The sequence below is a fragment of the Calliphora vicina genome, chromosome 1 (assembly GCF_958450345.1).
Source record: "Calliphora vicina chromosome 1, idCalVici1.1, whole genome shotgun sequence".
NCBI classification, from domain to species: Eukaryota; Metazoa; Arthropoda; class Insecta; order Diptera; family Calliphoridae; genus Calliphora; species Calliphora vicina.
In genome coordinates, this window is record NC_088780.1 from 165,030,704 (window position 1) to 165,056,921 (window position 26,218).

The following is a 26,218-nucleotide window of genomic DNA, read 5'->3' on the forward strand; positions in this document are numbered from 1 at the left end:
TCCCATGTAACATAGCTTGAAGTCAATAGTCATAAAGAAAATATACATAGAGCGAAAACTCTTCTATCAAAGACCTAACTCTGTTGTCAATAACCTAACTGCTGAGAATGTATTAGTAAGAAAATCTATGTGAAAACAAAAACAACATTCGTATGTGTAACTTATTTGAGTAAATTTTTTGTTAGAGTTTTTTTCGAGTTTCCGTTCTATGTCAATAGTCCCCTAACTTTCTCTTAGTAATCTATAGTGAAGTCACTTTAAACGTCAATTTTGTACTGTGATTTAGAAAGTAGCTATTTTAGCCACCAAAAGCAATCTATTGAAGAGTTGTCGGAGGCAGGTTTGTTTACAAGCAATCGTTTATTGGACTGTCTAGGATATGTCTTTTTAGATGACTATTTGTTAAAATAGTTAACTAGTTCTGTAGCTGATCAAGTTACCAATTTGGTAGCTAGTAAGGTAATTGACGCTATATAACCAGTATGCGAATCCAATGCGTTGATTACCTTGGACAGCTATCGGACAGTCTCATTGTAATCAAAAAGGGTCAATGCTTAGGCCATGCACGTGTTAAAATAACTAGTCACGCAGCTATTGAAGTAACTAGTTCCCACCCCAAATGATGGTTAAAATCACTAGTTCGGGATTGTCTCCTAGAACTGATGGGTATGTTTACAAATCCACACATAAATTACACTACACAGAGAATAACAGAGAATGTGTATGAGAGTTTGTGTTTTTGTGTGAATTGTAAATCGTCAACAAATTTTACGCCATACTCATAAAACAAATATCAAACATTGAACTTTTTTTTTGTATATTTATGTAGAGTACGAATTTGTCTTGTATTTACATACCTCATCACCAGTTCTGAAATTGCTGTTTGTTTGTATGTTTGTGTGACAGAATGTAAATAAATGTGTGTGTGTTTAAGTTTGTATTTATTTTACTTTACTTTCATTTCGTTTCATTTTTGTTGCGTCGTTATATTTTTTTTCATTTTCAACTTTTAGCCTATTTACTTTGAAGGTAAAGATACACTCACGCAAACATTCGTACCTACATACAAACGAACTCGTAAATATACAAGCAATTTGACTATAAGGATGTGTGCTTAAAATCACATGTGTGTGTATGGATAGGTATGTATGTGTGTGTGTATGTATGGATGTATTGAACTCAGATGTACATATATGTAGATATTTAGTTGAAGTCTATGAGTGTTACATGTTCAAGCATTTGCTGTTTTGCCAATGTGTGTCTGCAACAAAAGTTCAGAGGTACATATTAAATGATTGTAGATGTCGTGATGTACCAGGGATTAACTGGTGGGGATTTCGGATGTTCCAGAATGTCAGTTCGAAGTTGGTATGTTTCTTTTATACTTTGCATTGTGGTTGCTGGTCGCCCTGCAAAAAACGAGTGTAAGCTGTTGTCCAAAAAAGCAACAAAGAAAACGACAAAAAAAAATGTATGCACAGAGTAACACACAAACACGCATACGAACATACAGTAAACCACAACCACATTTTTAAAAAGTGTGTGACTGGAATACATGAAGACACCGACGTCGTACAAAGTAGAGCAACGTGTAATAGGTTTACGTTATTTTCTACACCAAAATCCACAGTTGCTCACACATTTTCCCCTAGACACTCACAATTTCCATTTACTTTATTTGAATTTTTTGTGTTTTTTCATTTGTATTTTTGTTTTTTTTTGTTGCCCTTATGTATGTATTTACTGTTGTCAATATTGTTTGTTATATTATGTATGTGGGGGTTTGTTGGGGAAGACCCCATGAGTAGGCCTCAAAATAAATACATAATGTATATATAAAGGGGGCCCAAAAAATCAAATTCCAATTCATCCTAATTTTTTTACTTCAGTTGATAGTGGTAAAGTACTGAAATGTTGATGCCCTAGAAGGCAGTGCTCAACGTTTCCAGAGTTTTACAAATTTGGATATTTTCCTACTTTTTAAATATTCAGCCTAAGTCAAAAGCTTTTATGTCGATTTTAAATCCATAAAGTTGATTATTATTTTAAATTTCGTACCATAACATAAATTTCAAATATAACAATATGCGACAAATAGTAGGGTCAGTGATTGGCGGGGGTTCTGCTATATTTTTTCTCTGAGTATAGTATTAAATGATTTTAATTGAGTTTTGTAAGATAACTAACGAAAAAGATAACGAAAAACTGATTTTCTAGGCTTCCACTCAATGAAAACCAAAAATACCACTTTTCTTTACTGACTATGTTGTAGCCGACGTTGAGCTTAATAACTTTACTGAACATGACTTTACAATATTCGGACATTTAGATGGTCAGAATGCATGAAAAAGGCAAAACAAATACAATTTTTCCTATACGATACATACTAATTTCAAATCGATATATATCGATTCCTAGACCTGATCCAGCGAAACGTCGGGACATGTACAACTTTTTTTTACCAATCTAACAATTCCCATTGGGCAGAACCCCCGCCGATCAATGACCCTACTATTTGTCGCATAGTGTAATTTAAAATGTAATTTTATTATTGTAAAAAAGCTTTTTGTTAGAAACTTTTATGTTTCAAATAAAATGCATTTGATTTTTAGATGACGCTGATTAATTTTTGTCCTTGGGAGCATTGAGAATCGAAAAATCATAAAAAGTGCTACCTTAATGTTAATAGTATATATGATGAATCTATAGATTTTCTTAGAAAAATTCAACCTCATCATCATCAACCTCACCCTCATCTTCTTTAGCATTTATAATCTTCATTTGAAGCAGTAACATTAGCAGTATTTAACTTTCTTTTCGGCAATTTACTTTTATTACCCACAATTTTACACAATAAATAAATCCAAACATTTATTTTTTGTAGGAAATAAAAGAGGCATAGAAAGTGATTTTTCTTTATGCAAATAACAGCCATATTGTTTCCTTAAGGTTTGCTATTGAATGAAATTGAAATGTTGACAAATATCATGTGTGTATTCGTAGGGGAAATGTTGATTAGAATTTATTTTAATAAATTTGTTTAAATTTCGCTTAGGTTGTTATTGAAGGGAAATCGATTTTGTTTAATTTAAAATGAAATATTTATATGTAGATGTATGTAGATGTGTGTTGGTTATAATCAGTAAATTCAGGTATTGTGTAAAGATTCAAATCATTTGTTTACTCAATTGCCAATTTTGTTTTAACTGTTTTCATTTGTGAAATATGCTGCCATAGACAGATGATTGTGATGATGATAGGAATGAATTTTATGCACAAAAAAATTAAGTATAATAGAACAAATGTTGTCTAGATAAATAAAACCAATCTATATATCCCGGGAATGAATCGAATGATTCTACCTTAGTGACCGAATTTTACAGTTGTAGCTACAAAATTTTGGAAGAGATAACAAATGTTTGGTTGCTTCAACCCAAATTCTTCTTTATCAACTGATTTTCTGTTGATAGAACCGAAAAATTGTATGTATGCAACCGAATCATTCAATTGGCAACAAATTCGGTTGCTATCACGAATCTGCTTTCTCTGTGCATCATTCTGGCAACATATATTTTGGGGCCAAGAAAGAATCAAGCCAATTTCGAATACTCTATTTTAAGGTGAAGCGTATCCCAGAGAGAGCGTTATGCTTCGGTCGAAGCAAATGGGGCAAAGTCTGGCGCTTCGGGTTATCGTAATGTATCCATTATTCATTGCAAGTAATGATTCGGAGCAAAGCTGATTTTCTTTTATAGCGTTGAAGCAGCATTTCAGACATATAAAATCGTCTTTCAAGGTCTCTCAGCTTCAATTCGTATGGTACCCAATTTCACGGCTTGCAAACGTTTTGAAATTGCTGACTGAGTAGCTCCCAATGATTATGCAAGCTCTTGTTGAGTTTGGCAACTATTTTCATGGAGTAATGCCTCAAATTCTTGGTCTTCAAGCTTTTTTAGCTGGCCTGGGCGACATTTGTCTTCCGTGTCAAAATCAGCACTACTGAACCACAAAAACTATCTCTAGCACGTTGCAACTGTTGAAATACATTCGCCACAAACTTCAGTAAGCAATCGATGTATTTGAGAGGCTCTTTTTTCAAATTAAAGAAGTAAAGCAAAACTTCCCGCATTGTTGGCACATTCTCTACAATTTCGAAGCAAAAAAACGTTATTGTTTACACTATAATGTTCAATAACTAAATGAGAATAAATGACAGATATTTACCCTTCAAAATGACATATAACTTATTAAAAACAAAAGCAATAGAGAATAGACATAGAGCGGAAAGTCTCCTGTCAAAGACCTAACTCAGTTGTCAGAAACCTAAGTGGTGATAATGTATTAGTAGAAAAAAATATGTGAAAACAAAACCAACACTCGTATGTGTGATTATTTTGAGTAATTTTTGTCTTTGAGTTTTTTTGTAGTTTCCGCTCTATGTTTCTCTATGAAAAAAGCCACGTTCAGAACATACGCATTTTTAAAACATTTTCCCAATAAATTAAGCCAAAAACCAGTAATCTTTTTTTAGATATGAGATCAATATTGTAAAAATTACAGTACAGTATGAACTTTGAACCTTTAAAGTAGATACTGAAGAGAATTTAAAAATTTTGTATGACCACAAAGAACTTGTGGTCAAATTTAGAATGGGTAAGGTCCAATGGCTTGTAGAACATTTTTGTTTACCCCCAAAGAGGTTAAATTTTTGCTATCTTAAGTCTTATTGTTCTTTTCAATTACCAGAAAAGGTATTAATAAAAGTCTAAATTTCAATATTCCTAATTACAGGAAGGCAAGCGTGGCTATTTGGAGGGTCTGGCCGCTCATTACAGCAAAGAAGTCAGCATGCCTTTTGAAGATGTTTTGGATGCCATTGAATTTGCTCGCAGTGCGAAATGGAAGGAACGTCATATGAGAATGGCCACTAGTGGCACAGTAAATACAGGGACACTAAGAAGAGGCAACTTTGGTACTGGTGGAGCAAGTTGCAGCTTTGGTATGGGTGTTAGTGCCATGATAACAGGCAACATAGCCAATCAAGCCATTTTACCCTCAAGTCATAGTCAACCATTATATGTGCCTGGAAAGTATTCAGTAAGTAATGATCTCTAAATAAAATAAGATAAACAAAACATTCTAATATTTCTCATTTCATTTAACCATCAACAGCCCTCTAGTTGTTTGTCGAATCGTGAGGAAAACGAAATCTATAGTTATGCCCAAAATGAATTGGCCCAGCGTATGGCGCGCAGTGTTATCGATTCAAAATCATCAGTTAATTTAAGTAGCGGTATGCAGCACAGTTATCCAGGAGCACGGTCTAATTTCTTTTATGAATTTGCAGCAACAGGTAAACTCTATATAAAGACCTAACAGAAAAACAACCAACAGATACTCAAATAGCCATATAAAACTTATTTAGCTATTTAAATTGTATTTGTGTTGTTAAGTTTATTGTTTTTCTTGTCAGTTTATACTATTTTTAGTATTTTAAGGCATTTAGTGATTGTGTTCTTTGTTTTTCATTGTCTATAAATGTTGTTTGTCTTACAGAAGGCCGTAACAAGCATAAAAGACGTACGGTATTTGCTCGTTTTATTAACGGTTTACGACAAACTGACGATGAACTAAATCCAACTGAAGGCATGCAACTAAAGGTAAGATACAACAGCAACAGCAACAAAAACTCATAGAGTTTATAGCAAAGTACTTATTTGTGCTAAACATAGAACTTTAAGTAGAGGAGTATAGAGAGCTAGATAGAGAGAGAAAGAGATACACTGAACATTTTTTATAAAGGATTAAAATAGGTTAATTTCAGGATTACACTAAACATACACTTTACAGTAACATTTATTATATAACAGTTGTAATCGTAGTAGTTGTGGCACTGCCACCATATAAAATGAATGTAACTAAAAGGTAAATAAATTGTATTTGTAAATTGTCTTACTTTGGAGGGCTGAACAGGACTAAAAACCAAATGAGCGAGTGGGATGTTGTTTGCTTGTTTGTTGAATGTAATTGGGTTTTATTTCATTTAGTTTATTTTTCTAGTTATACGTGTATTTTCTGGATTTTAAAGAGCTTAATTGTTATGTTGTTTTTTTTTTCGTATTTGCCTTTAATTGTAATAGAATTTTTAGACTGCAATGAATTGAGTGAAGGAGTGAAAAACAACTTAGTTTAGTATGTATGCGATGCACTAAAAGGGGCACATATTTAAAACGAATACCTACTTATTTTAAAATCAATTGAAAATCACGTGCTAAATAAAGTTTTAGTTAAAGTTTCACATTCAGGGAGTTGTATAATACAGCCTATTAGTGGTTTAATTAATAGGTTGTTGTGAGCGTAATTTAAGTAATTAGTATGTAATAGCTTAATTAGATATATTTAGTTCCACATATAAATGCAGTAAATTGTTTAACTCAGTTAAACGTCCCTGTTGAATTTTCCACCTATATTTAAATCCTAATAGAATGAGTTTTTCACACATTTAGCAGCTTTTTTAGAAAATGTTATTAATACAAACATTTTATCATTAATTGATAATATGGCGCCCGTCAAAATTATAAGTTCACATACTTTGCGTTGTGTTTACTCAAAGCAGAGCAGAGAATTACTTAATTAATTCAATTTGAGCTTTATTCAATAAAATATTAAATCGGAATTAAAAACATTAACCAATCATTCTAAAAGATACATTCCCAACATCTAATTATTTAGCTTCATTTAGAAGCCTTTATTTAAATAGATTTCAGTCATCATTGACTTATTTCATAACAAATTAATTCATAATGGAATTATTTGATAACACTGTCAAACAGCATTTTTGGAACAGACTAGCGACCCTATAATACTGAAAGGGCATGTTGAGTAGATAATTTTTGTAGAATAAACTTATAGTCCAGCTGATCTGATATTTTTTTACAGTGGTTCAAAGTTTTAATTTTTTGATCGAAGGTAGCATTATACTAACTGAAAAAATGTTGTAAGTTAATATCAGAGAGAATTCTTATTGTCAGAGATATATTGTGGAATTTGTTGGGGATCATTTTTGTGGAAGATCTTAAACCCATATCTCCTCTCTTTAGGGGTCAAATTGACCCCTTTTTTCGAGAAAATCGAAAAAAGTCCTTTCAAAAAGGATATTTTACGATTAAAATATTCTACGAAATTTTTTGCGGTAAAATTTCATTGGGGGTCACCAAAGACACAAAACTACTTAACATGCCCTTTCAGAATTATCGGGTCGCTGTTCTGTTCCAATCAAAAAGTCTCAATTTGTTGGACAGTGTAATTTGAATGATTAAGTTTTTGTTAGTTCAAATCGAATACAAATTGAATTAAAATCTATTTTCTTCATTTAGTTTTGTTTTTACAAAATGAGTTAAAAAAATACCTTAAGCCATGATACAGTAATAAAAAAGATAGAAAAATTATGGACAGTTTTCAATATTTACCCCAATTTAATACGTAAATTTGTTATCTTGTTTTCACAATATTTGATATATTTAATAAAAAAATTTAAAATAATTTTGTTTAACAAAAATTCTGAAATACAATTAGAAAGTACTGAAATATAAATGGAAACTTCTGAAGTATGATTTGAAAATTCTGAAATTCAATTGTCTGAAATTCAAAATGTCTGATATGCAATTGGAAATGGTTTAGAAATTATTTATTAAGTGTCTACACTTAATTGATTAATTGAGAATGTGTTTTCTAATGAGTCTACCTTATATTGTTGTACCATAAGTTAAGGCTCTTTATAATTTGAACTGAAGAACATTTCAATAAATTAATACATTTTGTAATGCATTAGAATTCAAGAAAATTTTAGTGATAAAATTAGGCATTAATTCAATAAAGAATGAATTCTCTGAGAAATGAATTCAATACATTTGAAGTACAAATAATTAAACCTATTAATTCATATATAATGAATTCACTAATAGTTAAGATATTAAAGCTCTTCAACCGAATTTTACTGATGGTTTTCAGAATGAACTTGCATAACAATCCGTCCCCATATGTTCTCCATAGTATTAAGATCTGGTGAACGTACTTGCGATTGCATAACATATAAATCATGTTGTACATATCATGTTTTAGTTGATCTGGAAACATTGATAGTGCGGTTGTCTTTCCGACAATCAAATATTGTTTTCGCGATGTTCTTCCGAAATGACTTGAGAGCACTAGAATGCCAAATTATTCATGTTAGTTTAAAGAAACTATATTTTTATGATTTCACTAGAGCTAAAAGCAACTCAACAAGTTGAACAGATTTTTGTATCTTTATTTCTATCCGAGTTTGCCTATTCAGTACCAAATTTATTATGGATCCCAATATTATACACATTTATGTATCATAGAGCCATATTCAAGGAAGATATTTTAATGGTTGCTAGGAGAAATCATGAGCTTATTTTTTGAGTAAAATTGGCACTGACTTCATAATTTTGACGTACTTTAGCTAATTTTTGATATTTTGGTTTATAAACAGAACTAACAGTATTCAACAGTATTAATGAGAGCAAATGATTCTTATCAGAACAACATTTGAGATACAAATTTGTATTCTTTATTAAAATAATTCTTACCAATATGCTAAATTTTGAATAAAATTAAATTCATTTGCAAGAAAGGTTTGAAACTATTGTAAAATGGTTATTAAATCTTGTATAACTCAATCAAACAATTTTTAAATTTTATAAAAATTTTTATGAGTTTTATGATAATAATACCATATTGATTAAATTGTATAAAATGAATATTGTTCTCTATATCGTATTAATACTGACTAAATAATCTTTTATCTTTATATATATAATTCTTATGTACGTGTGTTAGTAACTGAACTCCTCCTTAACGGCTGGGCCGATTTCGATGAAATTTTTTGTGTGTGTTTGAGTGGGTCCCTGGATGGTTTAGTTTCACAATTGACCATTATAGGAACAATGGGCATGGCACCTCCCATACAAAGTAAAAATTTATTATTGTATATCTAAAGCATTATTATAGTGGGAGTCTTCAAACTTTGTGTGAGCTATGGCAGAACACGTTTGTGGGGACAGCTAGTTAAATATAAATTTTCGTCAGTTAAATTCTTTATTCAGATATATTTAATATTTTTTTAAATGAAACAAGAAATTTTTAATATTGCATAATATGTTAAAATATGTCTTACATTTCTAAATGTTTCTTTTAATAAAATAAAGATAAAGCCTTTTGTTAAATTTTGATATGCAGTACAAATTTAGATATTTTAATTGCAAATAAATAAGAGCAGGCAGTGTGGATTGGTGAAACTTGAAGAACTAACATTAGTAAATGCTACCGGGCGAAGCCGGGGGCGGTCAACTAGTTTATAATATAAATCCATTTTACAGTAAATCTGTTACAGTATTTTTGATTATTTTGGTAAAAAAATTTTAACGAAAATTTTAATTCCAATTGCAGTAGCTAAATCAATTTTTATACCCAATACCAAAAAGTTGGCGGGTACATTGTTTTTTTCATTCCGTTTGTAACATTTTGCAATATTCCATAGAAGACTCACAAAAGTACACATGTATATAATTTTGTATATACATATGTACTGGGTCCTCTTAAGATTAGTATGGCTGTATCCTTCCTTCTGTCTATTGAAAGCACGATAGGGTCTACAGGGAAGAACTTAAGATGAAATTTGTCTCAACTATTTGTTGTGGATGGGCACAATTGGTCAAGTACAACCAGAGTTATGCACCTAAATGTGAGACAACCTTCAAAAAAGTTGATATTTTTAAAAACGTTTTTGCAATTTTCTTTAATTATAATGTATATATAATGATTTTTCCTAGCTCCCATAAAAATATCTTATGGAATATGACTCTATGATACATAGAAGTGGTATCCATACCAAATTTTATATTGAAAATAGCCAAAATCTAATAAGAAATAAATATTTTTTATACAAAATAATATATATTGGTGGTGGGTATATCCAGGGCACACTTAGAAAGGTGACTGCGATGAAACAGCTGATTATTTTTTTTATTCAGTTTGAATTGTCAATTCGCTTGTGGTTGTTGTGGCGAAAAATACAACAAACCCAAAAGCAAAAACAACAACAGGCAACTTTGACAGTTCACCTACTTTTTAACAAAAACAAAGTACCTGTTGTTTTTGTATTCTTGTAGTGATGCAGTCACCTTTCTAAGTGTGTCCTGGGTATATCTTACTTAATTATTTCAAATCTGAGTATACATTATTTTAAATTCTTATCTGTAGCTACTTACAAAATATTCCATATATACATTAATTTAATTTTGCTCCTGAATTGGATATGCAATTTTGGTAGATGCAAAATTGCTGACTGCTTCAAACCAATTGGAAATATAGGAAACCGATATTATTATTTAAATTGTATTATGCATACATACAATTATATTAGATCAATAGAAATGTGATGAAAATTTCCTTTTATTTATTTGCGTAAAACAAAGTTTTGTTTTGTACTTTATATTAGCTCTCGTCATGAGCAATTTTCAATTATACTACCTTATCAGAAAGTTATGTTCTCAAATACGATTTCATTTTATACCATAGTTAACAAATTATTAGCTTTAGCTTAGGTATATTTAATTATTTTTTCATATTGTCAATCATTGACATTTAAAGACATATTAACATGTTCAGCTTTTTTAGTATTTTCTCCCCCAGCGCATATGAATAAAAAAAAACAAAAAAAATATTTCGGACTTTTTTCGAAAAAGTTTAATAACTTTTTTACAAAAACTTACACAATGTTTTGTTTATGTATACATTTTATAAAGGCTTAATTCTTTATCTATCCATAATTGTTAATTTTTGAAATCGGTCTAAAAATGTGGGAGTTAGAGTACTACGACCTTTCCTAAAATAGTTTTTAAAAAATAACTCAAAATTTTTAGGGTGTTTCAAAATCTTTGAAAGCGGTTACAGCAATTAGGTCGCTTTTCAAGTTTTGACAAAAAGTTTAAACTGAAATTTCAATCATATGATTCCATAAGCAACATTTGAAATGGTTTAAGGGGAGTATTAACGCTTATTTGGATTTGTTTTCTTTAAAGATATTATAGTCGAAGTGAAAAATATGCCTGTTTGTGCAAGGTTGAGCTAAAAAAAATAATTTTTTCTACTTGTGCAATATGCAAAAGCGTATCTTTCAAGTAAAACCTTTGAAAAACTCAACAAACTTAGTTACTGAGTAGAAGGAAAATTATTTGTTGTAAATATAATGAAATATATGTATTAGGGTGAGTCGCTTTTTCGTAAAAAAGAAAATACTAAAAAAGCTGAATATGTTAATATGCCTTTAAATGTCAATGATTGACAACATGAAAAAATAATTAAATATACCTAAGCTAAAGCTAATAATTTGTTAATTTTATTCCTGGAATAATCGATTGTTATGAAACAAATTCTACAACATAAAATATTTTAAACCAATTTAGAATGATCTTAATATGAAATATTCTATGTATACGATTCTAAATTCACTTCAATATTATTGATAATACTATCGACCCGACAACAATTTTACAATAATTGAAAATATTAAAAGCTAACCATTATTTCTCAAATATAAATTTGTCTATTTGAAAATTTGAGAGCCTAATTGTATTGCCATATAAAACTACTAGGGCGTGACAAGGAAAATCGTACTCTAGGGATCAAAATAAGAAACATTGCCCAAGGAACCATATCTCTAAAATAAATTCTGATGTTCCTTATGTAACATCTAAAAGGACTATGAATCTAAGGATTTCATATAAAAGATAAAGTATTATTTTATTCACCTGAGAAGTTGTTAAAAAAAAACCCAGACTAAACCATAATTTGTAATATAATTTTCATTAATTTTCATGTAATTTTTATCAACAAAGTGAACACTGCGTCGTATGATTAATATTTATATTCTTATATTAAACAAGCATACGATATGTGAGATTATATTATGCAAATATATATGTGCAATGCACATTGTGCATTTATTAAAATCTATAAGCAAATTAATGTTAAACTTAAGTAAATTTTTATAAAATTTTGTTTAAATATTAATTCACCCAAACTGCACAGAAAAAAGAAATTCATAATTGGAATGAATTTTGTAATAAATATTATTAATCGAACTTGACTTTTTTTTCCCAAACTTTTTTCATTCAGTTTAAGAACATGTTCATAAATATTATAAAATTGTTCATGACGAAAATTTTTGCTTTTTTTCATAAATTTAATAATATTTTATAATAAATTGCATTATAATTGGATTATCTAATGAATTAATGTAAAAATATTTGTTTAGTAGCCATATATTGGCCAATATTTTAAGATGAATCAACAATATCTGAAACTTAAAAAATATCATTGAACATAATAAAATATCTATAAACATTAAGCATATCATCCCCTTAAAAAAAAATAATCAATTTCGCGCATATTTGCTCATTTTGTGGCTGAAAATCATAAAAATAAATAAAATATTTTCCAAGGAACATTTTAAACATTTTTGAAAAACAAAAAAATATAAATGAAAATGAAATTATATTTTTCAAGCCTTCTAGATTTAATTTGAAAACATAAAATATGAAAAAATCTTAATATTTAACAAAATATTTATAAATGTTATGAATTGAAATCAATGAAATCAAATCATACTATTTATGTTGAAACTTTTTTCTGTGTATATTATTGTATAAAAATAGTTTTATTTTTAAACATTATAAAACAGTTTTTACTATGATATTACACGCACAATTAAACACACACTAATCCATACATACATACAATCAAATACAAATATTTCAACATCTTTACGAATAAAGTGTTAATAAGAATAATATTTTTGGACAAAAAGCAGCAGCAGTAGAAGAAGTGCAAAAGAAACTAATGAAAAAAAAACATAAAGTTGGCAAAGTGAAAAAAAATATAGATTATTATAACACTTTTGATATTATAATCTAAGAAAAATGAAAGAAAACTACAAAAGATCAGACATACAAAACTAATAACCCGGCCACAGCACTTACTCTCCTCAACAATACATGTACATATAGTATCTCTTACTGCTATTGCTACTGGTGTGGATGCTGCTGCTTCTGCTGTTTTGTTGGAAACAAAACGAAATCAAATAAACGATGCATGAACAACTGAACACACAAATTGTGCTTAAATAATAAATGTAGATGAAAAAATACAAAAAGAACCAACAAAAAAAAAGAAACAACAATGCAAGAACAAGAACAGAACGAGCAACAGCAGTAACAGCAGCATATTAGCACATATGCATACGATGGCAATCTAAAAATCGTTTCGGAAAGTAAGAGTTTGGCATTTTTCAGATACGATGGTTTTAATAAGAACATCATTTAAAACTGAAGAACCATATTTGGCCTTCTTCGAGGAATAATCGTAACTATTCTGCTATTTTCACATAAAAAAAAATGTTTGCTTCAATTTGTTATTATATATGAAAAAATGTGTACATAGAATGGGAAAAACGTTTTCAAAAATCAATCAATCGAAAGAAGAACATTAAGTACTCAATTTTATGTTTATCAAACAAAAAACTAAAATTTTATGAAAATGAGCGAATCACTTCGAAAATAATTAATAAATTTTTATGATCGATATCCTATTTTGTTGCTATTACATGTGGCTTTGCGATAAGCCAACAATTTGAACAATTTCCGACGTTTTCGATTTTTCATAAGTTTTCTAAAACAAAAAAAATTGCTATTTTCAAGTAAAAAATATATTTTTTCTTCAATTTGTTATTACAACTACGGAACGGAACGACATGTTCAATTGCTAGATAGCGTTTCAAAACGAGTTATACCAGAAAATGTAGATACTGTTGTGGCGAAAAGTTTTCAAACAATATTTTGTTTAGTTTCTTTTCTATTATCAAGTTATATTAAAAAAATTAAACTCCAAAACAAAACAAACATAGCCATTTCATATAAAGTGCCAAAAATTGTAATTTTTTTGAATGGGGACCCCCCGTGAGGGTTCCCACTTGCATGGGTGGGTCGGCCCTCTAAAGTTAGTAAAGGTCGGTCATACACTTAGACTCGACTTGGGTCAGAACAAGGAACATCAGAATTCATTTTAGAAGTACATAGTTCCTTGGGCAAAGTTTCTTATTTTGATCCCTGGAATACGATTTTCCTTGTTACTTGTTACTCTTAGCAAGAAAGACAGTTAATATTAAACTTTTTAAACTGCTTCCGTACATTCACATGGAAGCAAAGCAAACAGAAAAAAACATTAATTACAAAAATAGTCTGTCTTTGGATACATTAACACACATGCAGATATACAGACGGACAGACAGACATACTTACGCACACGTACGTTATAGACATATACGAACAAACAGTTTAATGTACTTCTTGTACTTGTCCATGTACTGGCATTGTAGTTGTTCTGTTGTTTTATACATGTTTAAAAGACCACAATGTCCATATTTAACTGTGTGTATGTGTTATTGTATAGAATACTGAATAGATGCGCGTTAAATCAACACAGACACACTCGCACACATACACATGTATGCCCCAAAAAAGGACACATACAAACACATTTGTCCATCCAACACAACAACAATAATAAAACAGCAGGAGCAAAAAACGAGAGTAGAAAGGAACAAAACACAAAAAACACTTGTAAACAAAAGTGTACTTGAGTAGCAGCAAATGTTTCCTCTACAATATCCTGAATGGAACTGGACAAAAACACATTTACACACTAAATTGCAGGGCAGTAAAGGACATCATCATCAGTGGCAGCAGTAGCAGCATCATCAGCTAAAACACCTTCGACAATGTACATTCGCAACAAAAGGAAGAACAAAACCAAATTCTGACAGTTGTTTTTGTGTTGTTGCCTGTTTTTTCTACATTTGCTGGCTTTATTTTCGGTTTTATGGTAAAAAAAACAACAAAAATAAGTGTAACAAAAAAAAAAAACGGCAGGATATAAATAAAGCTGCAACAACAGCAAAAAAATTTGTTATAAATTTAACGAAAAAAAGGGTACAGGTGATGATCATAAAATACTCGTCAAGTAAGTCATCAACTAAGTGAACAACACAGCAACAAAAACCAAAACAGCAACATAAATAATACAAAATGTATTCATTCCTAAATTTTTCTCTTAATCTCACTCTTTTCTTTTATGTGGTTTTTCTTCTTTTTTTTGGGTTAAACATTGACCGTTAAGGTTAAAGCTAAGGAAATGCTTTTGGATTTGGTAGCAATAATATAGGAAGGAAAATAAGTTGTAATTAAGATGAAAAAAAAGATAATAATAGAAAAACAAAAACCAAACAATTGCCCTAAAACTATGCAATACTTAAAGAAGTGATTAAATATAACAGTATACATTTAAGGGTAAAATAATTATAACACGACTACTATTTGGGCATTATAAAGGCACATTTCTGTCAATGGAATTTTCTAAAGAACCAACACAAATATTAATTAAATTGTCATAAATTTCAAATACGGAAAATCTCGAATTACACTATGGCTACAACAAAATAGCAATTATGTTTAATTAGAGTTAGGAGTTTGGAAATAATTACAGTTTTTCCTAATCATCGTTTAGTACTTTTTTATTAGCAGATGTAGTGAATTAACGATATTCATTAAGTTACAACTTAAAAAAATCGTAAGTAAGTTTGTTGTCTTACTGTACAAAAAATTAAAATCGATTGGAAAATGGCTGTTCTACGTTCATTTAAGTTTCAAAAATGCACTGTTTTAACCAATTTTCATGTTGAAGTTGAATTTTTGCGATACCATGTTTTTCGACTTTATTACTTTTATCAGACAATTGCTTGCGTGTTCCTTTTACAAACAGAAACATAGCTGGCAGTATTTGGCTTTAATTGGGGAACTTCCTGACTTTAAACTACTGAAACTCAGCCATTTTCCAACCGATTTTTATAAATCTGTTTATGAAAAATTTATTCGATTTAACAAGTTCTCCATAGCTTCCTAAAGATCAAAATAAATTGCGATTGGGCGGTAGTTATTCAGGAATGTTATATACCTTGCCATAAAGAACAAAAATTGTGAACATATCAAAAAAACTTCATCTTCAATATTCAATTAAAGTCAACGAGCAAAAATTTACACACATAACATTTACATTGCGTAGGGAATCATGCCCCCCTATTCATATCAATAACCAAACAATAATTCAACAATCGGAAGTGAAATACCTCGGAATACATCTCGATCGTCTTACATGGAAAAGTCATATAGATGCAAAGTTGACACAAATGAAATTGAAATCAATTCAAATTAATTGGCAGAAACTCCACGCTTAGTTTAGATTGTAAACTTCTACTTTATAACATGATCATAAAACCGATATGGTGTTATGGCATACAGTTATGGGGCACGGCCTCAGCGTCAAATGTAGAAAAGATCCAAAGACGCCAAAACAAGTTTCTACGAATGATCACAGTTGCCCCCTGGTATATAAAAAATGCGAATATACACAAAGATCTAAACGTGCCCCTTGTAAAAACTGAGATCACTAAGAATGCAGAAAAATATTTAAAAAAGCTTGAAATTCACCCAAACCCATTGGCCCGCAACATATTAGTTAACCGTGGCCACACTCGATTAAGAAGGAGGGACACAGCAGACCTAATCTAGAAGGAAGAATGCCAATATAACCGAAACAACCATGAATACAAAATTGTTCGTCCGGCACTGGCTGGACTTATTAAATAATAATTATTAGATATAAGATTTATACCACTTATTGTTAGTTCATTAAATAATGAAGATACAATAAATAAATGAAAATGAAAAAAAAAAAATCTTCAACATCAAAATCGCAAAAAAACTTTAAAAAAATTATATTTTTTTCCTGTTCAGGCCCATAGGAAGCAAATTGTTCAAAATTCAAGGAAACAATCAACTACAAAAATGTACCTAAGATCTCAATATACAACTTGCTAGAACATATGAACTTCCTAGGAATGATTCTTAACACCCTTTAGGTAGGTCAATGTGAGTTAAAAACTAAAGGATTTAAGTGTTTTGGGCCATAAACTATAAAAGTATTATAAACTAAAGCATACTTTAAGGCAGCTTTAAAAAAATTATTTCTAAAGTTATTTCGATTTTTATTAAGTTTTTTTCGATTTGATCTTGAAGATGAAGTTTTTTTGATTTTATATTTTCACAATTTTTGTTCTCTATGACAAGGGCTTAAACTTTGTCTCTGAGAGTAAATTAAAATTCCGAACTGTTTACAATACACTCGATCAGATGATTAGAACCACTGGAATTTCCGTTTTTAGTAGGCCATATCTTTTTAAATATTTTGTCGACAACTAAAATTTCACTACCATCGCAAAGGACACTTTCTTAAGATTACAAAAATAACAAAAACACCATTAAAGTTTAAGGCAACAGTAGTTTAAAAGTCCTTTTCCAAAAAAAATACAAAATAAACTTAAATTTTTTCCGTTCATATGATTAGAACCATTAAATTAATTTTAATTAAAAATGGACTATTTCATAATTTAATAATAAGAACCATTAATATTAAGATTATTGACAATATTTTAGACATTTTAATAGTGGGTGCTACATCAATTGTTTAAAATAACTTCAAATAAACGGTTTTTTATTGAATCATAGAGTGACTTCAAAAAATATGATTGCAGGAGTCCTTTATGGCTTGAATTTATGAGTCCTTATCGTCGAATTGTCTTCCTCTTTCATAAACTTTGCGCGAAAACCAACCCCCACATTTTCAATTATGTTTAGGTCGGGAGAATATGGTGGACAATTATTAACATTGTGGTTTCTTTTCTTCTTTTACAACTCTGGCATTATGAATAGGTGCATTATTTTGTTGCAGAATCCATGGAATCGGTCCAAAAATACCTTTTAATTTAGGGAAAGCTGATTGAAACAGACTCTTGTAGGATTCTCCAGTCATTTTTGTACTTTGAAATTCTAAATCAATTGTGCCGTAATACGTTATCGCACCCTCGACTATAACCCCACCCTCTCTGCTGTGATGCCGATTTAAAAATATCTCCTCTTGTCTCGTATCGTGAAAATAATAATTTTAGCCATATGGCTCATTCATACTAAATTTAATTTCGTCACTAAAAACCACAATATGCCAATCATTAACATGTTCTCTTATTTTAATGCCCCATGTCATATGCTCTCTAGCTAATTGTAGTCGATTTTCTTTGCGTACATTATTCAGCGGAGGTTTTTTCTTCAGTTTTTTTAATATCAGGTATTCGCACCTTGCAATGCCTCTTTTTACCGTTGAGATACTTGCCTGGGTACCGGCTTGAGACCTGATTTTTGGTGCTGAAAGAGACGAGTTTGATGCAATCCTCAAGATTATTTTCTTTTCTGTTGGAGTTAAAGCGATTGGTATCCTCCCTTTGTAATTCTTGCCATAATTTTCAATATCTTTTAAATATCCCATCACAGTTTTGTCACTTCTCCCAATTTCCCGCGCAATTGCCCGAAAGGAATATCCTTGCGAATGGCAAACATCGATTTTGGCCCTTTCCGCTATGATTCCGAACATAGCGGAAAGGGCCAAAATCTTTTCTTGGATATTTTTCACTAGTGTTTATTAGAAAGTAATATTTTTCTTCTAAAAATAGTTAAATGCATAAATCAAAGACGATTACTTGCAAAAAATTTAAAAATTCAAAGTGGTTCTAATCATATGAACGGAAAAAAATTAATTTTATTTTGTCTTTTTTGGAAAAGGACTTTTAAATTACTGTTGCATAAAACTTTAATGATGCATAAAACTTTAATGTGAAAGTGGACTTGACGATGGTAGCGAAATTTTTGTTGTCGAAAAAATATTTAAAAAGATATTGCCTACTGAAAACAGAAATTCCAGTGGTTCTAATCATCTGATCGAGAGTGTATATGAGCCTAATAAAATAATCACTTTTTTGCAAAAACTAAACCGAGGTCCCCTAAAAAAAGTTCATGACTTTGGGCAAAACTGGGAGACGCAGGTCTTATTTTTTGTCTTTTATCATGTACTGGAGTCCGTATATGGTTATATTTACAGGACTTAAAAAATTACACACAATGATACTGAATTTTATGGGAGTTGCTTGCACATTTTTAAAAATCCAATAATAAGGATGTATTTCCGTTTTCTATGGCCTCTAAAGAAACATAATTGCTACATATTTTTTAGAATTAGTCTATTTTGGGAGATAGTTGTTTTTTTTTTTCTTTTTAAAAAAAAATTTAATTTTTTTTCCCAAAAAAACCATTTTAAAAAAATCTACAAATAAATTATAACTCTTTAAGTGGGAGGGAACAAGTTGTAGTGAAAAAACTATATCTTGTTGAAAAAAAATGTTCTGGTGAATATATCTAATACACATTTCAATCATTTATAGAACCATTTGCCAAATTCTCCATATTGATAATTCCAAAAATATTGTATGTGCTGGCTATAATCTATTTTAAATATAACTGAATAATATTACCCTCTAATTCTCAGAAAAGGAATTACAAATCAACATTTTAAATAAAACTGAAGCCAGCAGATAGTTTATAAATAATTAGTTGTCTATGAAGTCAAATAATTATCTACGATAAAGTCAACTCTAATTATTTCTCTTTGTCAATTGTAAAGCTAAACTGCATGCAAATTAGGATAGCACCAACAAATAATGTTCATATTCCTAACTAAATATATTTATTCTTGCTTTAGCCGCTGCACAGTGGGGCAGAATCCAGAATACCATTTCTAACTGGCTGATTTGATTGGCATGAACATACCCACCCATAGGCGTTGCAGAGGAGTATTCGTAGGTAGTTAATTGATAAAAATTAAAAAAAATATTGTACGATATGGATCCCATTATTTCCAAAAATTAATAACAAAAATCCAAAAATGAAATTTTTAGAACTTCTACCCATTGTGTCCTCATTTGGTATGAGGCTTATACCTTTAATTTGAAGTAAAATGATTTGATTTGAGCTGTACTAAAAGTATTTAACTTAGAGATAGTATCCAATATAAATTAGAGTCACTAGATCTTACACAGAGAAAACAGATTCGTGATAGCTACCGAATTTGTTGCCAATCGAATGATTCGGTTGCACACATAGAATTTTTCAGTTCTAACAACAGAAAGTCAGTTGATAAAGAAGAATTTCAGTTGAGGCAACCAAACTTTATTTAAAATACTTCCAGTTAGGGTTTTTAAATTCCCGACCTTTTTTGATTTCCGGGAATCGGGAAATTTTTTTCTACATTCCCGGGTACCCGGCTATTCCCGAAATATATAATGATACTGTAAATTATAGCCAAATTTCATATAAAAACTTAGTGTTATTATTATTAAATATCAGAGCTTCGAATTAATTAATAAAATTTGGGCTTAATTCACTAAAATCTTAAGAAAAATGTCAGCCTTTCATTGCATAAATCCATTCCTAATATTTAATTTTTTAGATTCACCCAAAGCCTTTGTTTAAACTGAATTAAATTTAAAGTTAATTAATAACAGAATTGATTTAAACTTTGAATGATTAAATTTTTGTTAAATCAAATCATTTACAAAATTAATTGAAAAAATTGTCTTGAGCTTTTTTGTACTAGATTTGAATTGAAAAAAAATTTAATCATTAATAAATTTATGAAGCTATTTTGTTATCGATTTAAAGCAGAAATTTAATAATAGTAAGCGGTCTATTATTGTCGAGATATAAGCAAAAAACTATAAAAAAAACCTTTTACTGTTTTTGGATGAAAAAACTGGAGTTCTTACTTGTTTTCTATGTATTTTAGTCAGTTTTTAATTCCCGAGGTTCCCGACTAAAAATCCCGGGAATCGGGTAGTGAAAAATTGGCAAAATTCCCGGGAAATTTGTACCGGGAATTCCCGGGATAAAAACCCTAGTTCCAATATATATATCGAATTCAGAAGAGTAAATTTTTTCTTTTCGTCCCAAAGCTTATAAACCATTTCGGAAGAATTGCCCCTTTTTTGCCTTGATACAAATGCTGCCACCCTAACAAACATACGATCTAATATTTAAACAAATAACACGTTTTAACAAATATGTAGTTATATAAACATTGAAATACACAAACGTATGTATGAATACATTTACTAAGCCAAACACTCTCATAGAAATAAACATGCATCAAACATTTGCTGACTTAACATGTATTCCATTCCAATTAATGATTAATTATGAAAACAATTGCCATTGAAAGTACTTAGATGACTTTAAATTAGACACTTCAAAGTTGACAGTAAACTTGGGAAAATTATAATTGAAAATTTACAATGGAAAAGATTGTGAGCTGACCTGATTACTATTAAGTTCTGTTGATATTACAAAACCAAAGAATAAAATTAAATTGCCAACTTGCCACATGTTGCGTATGATTAACATAGTTATGTCTGTGGAAATGAAATTACTTATATGTCAGGTTGGATTGCAAATAACACAGGTCAACAACAAAAAAATTGCTTGACATTATATAGATTGGATGCACCATTGTCAAATTTGTCAATTCTACGGAGAGATTCTTTTATTAAATTTTTAAGTAAAAATTAAATTTTTTTAGACGTTTCTCCATAATTTATAATTTGTGATAACTCAAAAACGGTTAGTCCGATATTATTAAAATAATCTTAGAAAAATTGAAATTTGTTATTGTAACAAAAAGAAAACACATGTAAAATTTCCACTGTTAGCCACTGTTTTGTGAAAATGAGCAAATTCACTTAATTGTGAATAATTTCGAAAAAAATTCCATAGATTTTTATGACCGATTTTTTTGTTCCTATTAGATGTGGCTTCGCGATAAAGAAATAAATCTGAACAATTTCTGTCGTTTTCGATTTTTCATGATTTTTTTTAAACAAAAAAAATTAACTATTTTCACGTAAAAAAAATAGTTTTTCCTTTAATTTGTTATTATAACTCCGAAACTACTAAGCCGATTGAAATGCAATATATATGTGAAAATTGGTACATGGCATGGGGAAAATGTTTTCAAAATTCTTTCAATCGAAAGAAGAACATTAACTACACAATTTTATGTATATCAAACTAAAAACTAAAATTTTGTGAAAATGAGCGAATTCACTTTATTGTGAATAAATTCTAAAAGAATCCATCGATTTTTATGATCGATATCTCATTTTATTGCTATTACATATGGCTTTGCGATAAAGCAATAAACTTATATCAAACAATAAACTAAAATTTTGTGAAAATGAGCGAATTCACCTAATTGTGAATAAATTCTAAAAGAATCCAATAATATGTATTATGGACATCTCATTTTGTTCATATTACATGTAGCTTTGCGTTAAGATAATAAATCTGAACAATTTATGTTGTTTTCGATTTTTCATGATTTTCTTAAAACAAAAAATTGCTATTTTCACGTAAAAAATATATTTTTTGCTTGAATTTGTTCTTATAACTCCAAAACTACTAAGCCGATTGAAACGCAATATATATGTGAAAATTTGTACATAGCATAAGGAAAATATTTGCAAAATTTATTCAATCGAAAGAAGAATATTAACTACTCAATTTTATGTATATCAAACAAAAAACAAAAATTTTGTGAAAATTAGCGAATTCACTTAATTGTGAATAAATTCGAAAAGCATCCATCGCTTTTTATGTTCGATATCTCATTTTATTGCTATTATAAGTGGCTTTGGAATAAAGCAATAAATCTGAACAATTTCTGTCGTTTTCGATTTTTCATAATTTTTTTAAAACAAAAAAATTGATATTTTTATGTAAAAAATATATTTTTTGTTTAAATTTGCTATTATAACTCAGAAACTACTAATCCGATTGAAACGCAATATATATGTAAAAATTAGAACATAGCATAAGGAAAATGCTTGCAAAATTCATTCAATCGAAAGAAGAACATTAACAACTCAATTTTGTGTATATCAAACGAAAAACTAAAATTTTGTGAAAATGAGCGAATTCACTTTATTGTGAATAAATTCTAAAAGAATCCATCGATTTTTATGATCGATATCTCATTTTATTGCTATTACATATGGCTTTGCGATAAAGCAATAAACTTATATCAAACAATAAACTAAAATTTTGTGAAAATGAGCGAATTCACCTAATTGTAAATAAATTCTAAAAGAATCCAATAATATGTATTATGGACATCTCATTTTGTTCATATTACATGTAGCTTTGCGTTAAGATAATAAATCTGAACAATTTATGTTGTTTTCGATTTTTCATGATTTTCTTAAAACAAAAAATTGCTATTTTCACGTAAAAAATATATTTTTTGCTTGAATTTGTTCTTATAACTCCAAAACTACTAAGCCGATTGAAACGCAATATATATGTGAAAATTTGTACATAGCATAAGGAAAATATTTGCAAAATTTATTCAATCGAAAGAAGAATATTAACTACTCAATTTTATGTATATCAAACAAAAAACAAAAATTTTGTGAAAATTAGCGAATTCACTTAATTGTGAATAAATTCGAAAAGCATCCATCGCTTTTTATGTTCGATATCTCATTTTATTGCTATTATAAGTGGCTTTGGAATAAAGCAATAAATCTGAACAATTTCTGTCGTTTTCGATTTTTCATAATTTTTTTAAAACAAAAAAATTGATATTTTTATGTAAAAAATATATTTTTTGTTTAAATTTGCTATTATAACTCAGAAACTACTAATCCGATTGAAACGTAATATATACGTTAAAATTTGTACATAGCATGGGGAAAACGTTTTCAAAATTCATTCAATCCAAAGAAGAACATTAACTACAAAATTTTTAGTATATCAAACAAAAAATTAAAATTTTGCGAATTCACTTAATTGTGAATGAAATCGAAAAGAATCCATCGACTTTTATGATCGATTTCTCATTTTATTGCTATTATATGTGGCTTTGCGAGGCAATAAATCTGAACCATTTCTGCCGTTTTCGATTTTTCGTGATTTTTTAAAAACAAAAAAAAACTGCTGTTTTCACGTAAAAAATATATTTTTTGCTCAAATTTGTTATTATAATTCCGAAACTACTAGGCCGATTAAAGCCAAATATATAAGGCTATTTAAATTTTAATTTTTCTAAATTTATTTTAATAATATCGGACTAACTGTTTATGAGTTATCATTGATTATGTTGAGAAACATCTAAAAAAAATTTTACTTAAATTTTTTTTTTTTTAAAACCTCTTTATAGAACTTAAAATTTGGAGCATATTTGTACTACTGGAACCACAATACATCAAAATTGTGTATTGATTTAAAAAGCCTCTAAAATGTTTTCCATTTTGTTGCCCTGTGTAATAGAATATTATAGATTTAAATAAACTATTAGATAAAATGATTTAAATTAGTTTTAGAATACACATGTTAATGCTATTGTTTACTTTTAACTTATTAAGACAAATTTAAGTAGTTTTAAAACCATTTAATTTATTGTTAATTCATTTTATTTGCTTAATTTGTTTTCTCTTGCTTTATATTCATTGCAGACTTCGGAAAAGATAAAAAGCTGTGGTACAATGAAACGTGTAGAACCTCATCAAAATTTTGAAGAAACAATACAACGGGTAAACATGACCTAAAATACTGATAATTTGTTTTTACGCCTCTTTTTTCTTTTATGGTTTTTAAGGGTTATTGTTCTTAACATTTTTGTTTTTTCTTTATTTTTTCATTTTATAACCCTTTAATCTTCTATTAGTATTATACTGTTCTACATTTCATTGTGATTTTTTTTTGTTTCCACTTTCTTTTCTCTGTTCTGGTGGCATTTTCCAGTTAAAAAATCAAAAGGCCAGAAATAGGATACAGCATGATAAAGGCATACATGACCGCAACAAGGATATTACATCACATGCAATGACAACAAATGACATGTCTTTAAATAACTATACAAAACATCCATAGCAACAAGCAAATTAAACAAGACAAAAAACTGCAAAAACTACAAAACTTTTAATAAAAACGCCATCCATCACACTCTCCCACATACACATTTGCAACATGCAGTAATATACATAGAAACGGATATGAAAACTTTAAGAGCTGCAGCATTTGCCACAAATTTTTAAAGACCTTGACTAAATATGTATGCGGGCGTGTGTGTTAAAGAGTGCGTACACACACATGGATTGTGTATTCATTATATGATGACTCCAGACTCCATCTCGTCAGCATCACTGCAACATGATACACAATATTAAAGTGTTTTACTGTTTTTATTTATTATTTTTGTTGTTGCACGATGGCATGCAGTAAGTAAACAGCAAGAAATGAAAACACTTTTTTAAATGCACTTTATGCATACAATCAAACATTCCACAACACACATTGCAACGTACATACTTAAACACTTAAATATACAAAGCAAAAAATATACAGGAAAAACACATGCAAATATGAAGCAATACAATGCACTGGACAGGACAGTACAGGCAATATGTAATGAAAGAGAGTGAGAGAGTTAAACGTTTATTTACTAACAACCATCATCTGTATCAGTATCATCAATAACAACAGTAGCAGCAACAACAGCAGCAATTTCAGAAAAAGTAGTTAAAGTAAGTGTAACAGTCAGTGTAGCAGCAATATTGTAGGCACATCAAAACTTGCTACAAGCTGCATATCATCTACAACATCTTCATTATCATCAACCTAGTATGTATTTTTATATGTCTGTATGTATGCATTAATGTATATGTGATATGCGATGTGTGTGTATAAGAGTGTAAACTAAAGCTGTCTCAGTATTAGCATTAACTTTATCGATCGATACGAGATAGATGGTTGGTTGGTTGGTTGCTTGGCTGGCTGAATGGATAGACGGATGGATAGATAGATAGATGAATGAATGTACAGATGGATGGATGCACTGATGATTATATCTACTTGCTTACATACGTGTACTATCGTGTACTATCGTGTACAGGGTTTATAGAGTAAAGATACATTGGATTTGGTCAGGATATCCTTCATAGTTTGTATATTTTATCCTTCACCTTACATATGTATGTTCGTCCAAACATAATGTTTTTTTAATACACGCATCAATCGAATCAACATGTCTGTCTGAATTTCATACGTACCGTGGTACTGTGGTTTGTCTGGGTAAAAATGGTATG

At 29.5% G+C, this 26,218-nt stretch overlaps 1 protein-coding gene across 1 annotated transcript in view; it reads left to right on the plus strand.

Moving 5' to 3' along the window:
* LOC135960291 (uncharacterized) overlaps window positions 1-25,025 on the plus strand; it is a 97,523-nt gene extending 72,498 nt beyond the window's left edge. The window contains exons 4-8 of the mRNA XM_065511543.1: window positions 4,792-5,097; window positions 5,173-5,353; window positions 5,557-5,660; window positions 24,587-24,664; window positions 24,876-25,025. Of these exons, the coding sequence (XP_065367615.1) occupies window positions 4,792-5,097; window positions 5,173-5,353; window positions 5,557-5,660; window positions 24,587-24,664; window positions 24,876-25,004 (798 nt within the window). The 3' untranslated portion in view covers window positions 25,005-25,025. The remainder of the gene's footprint in view (window positions 1-4,791; window positions 5,098-5,172; window positions 5,354-5,556; window positions 5,661-24,586; window positions 24,665-24,875) is intronic.
* Window positions 25,026-26,218: the final 1,193 nt, after the last annotated feature.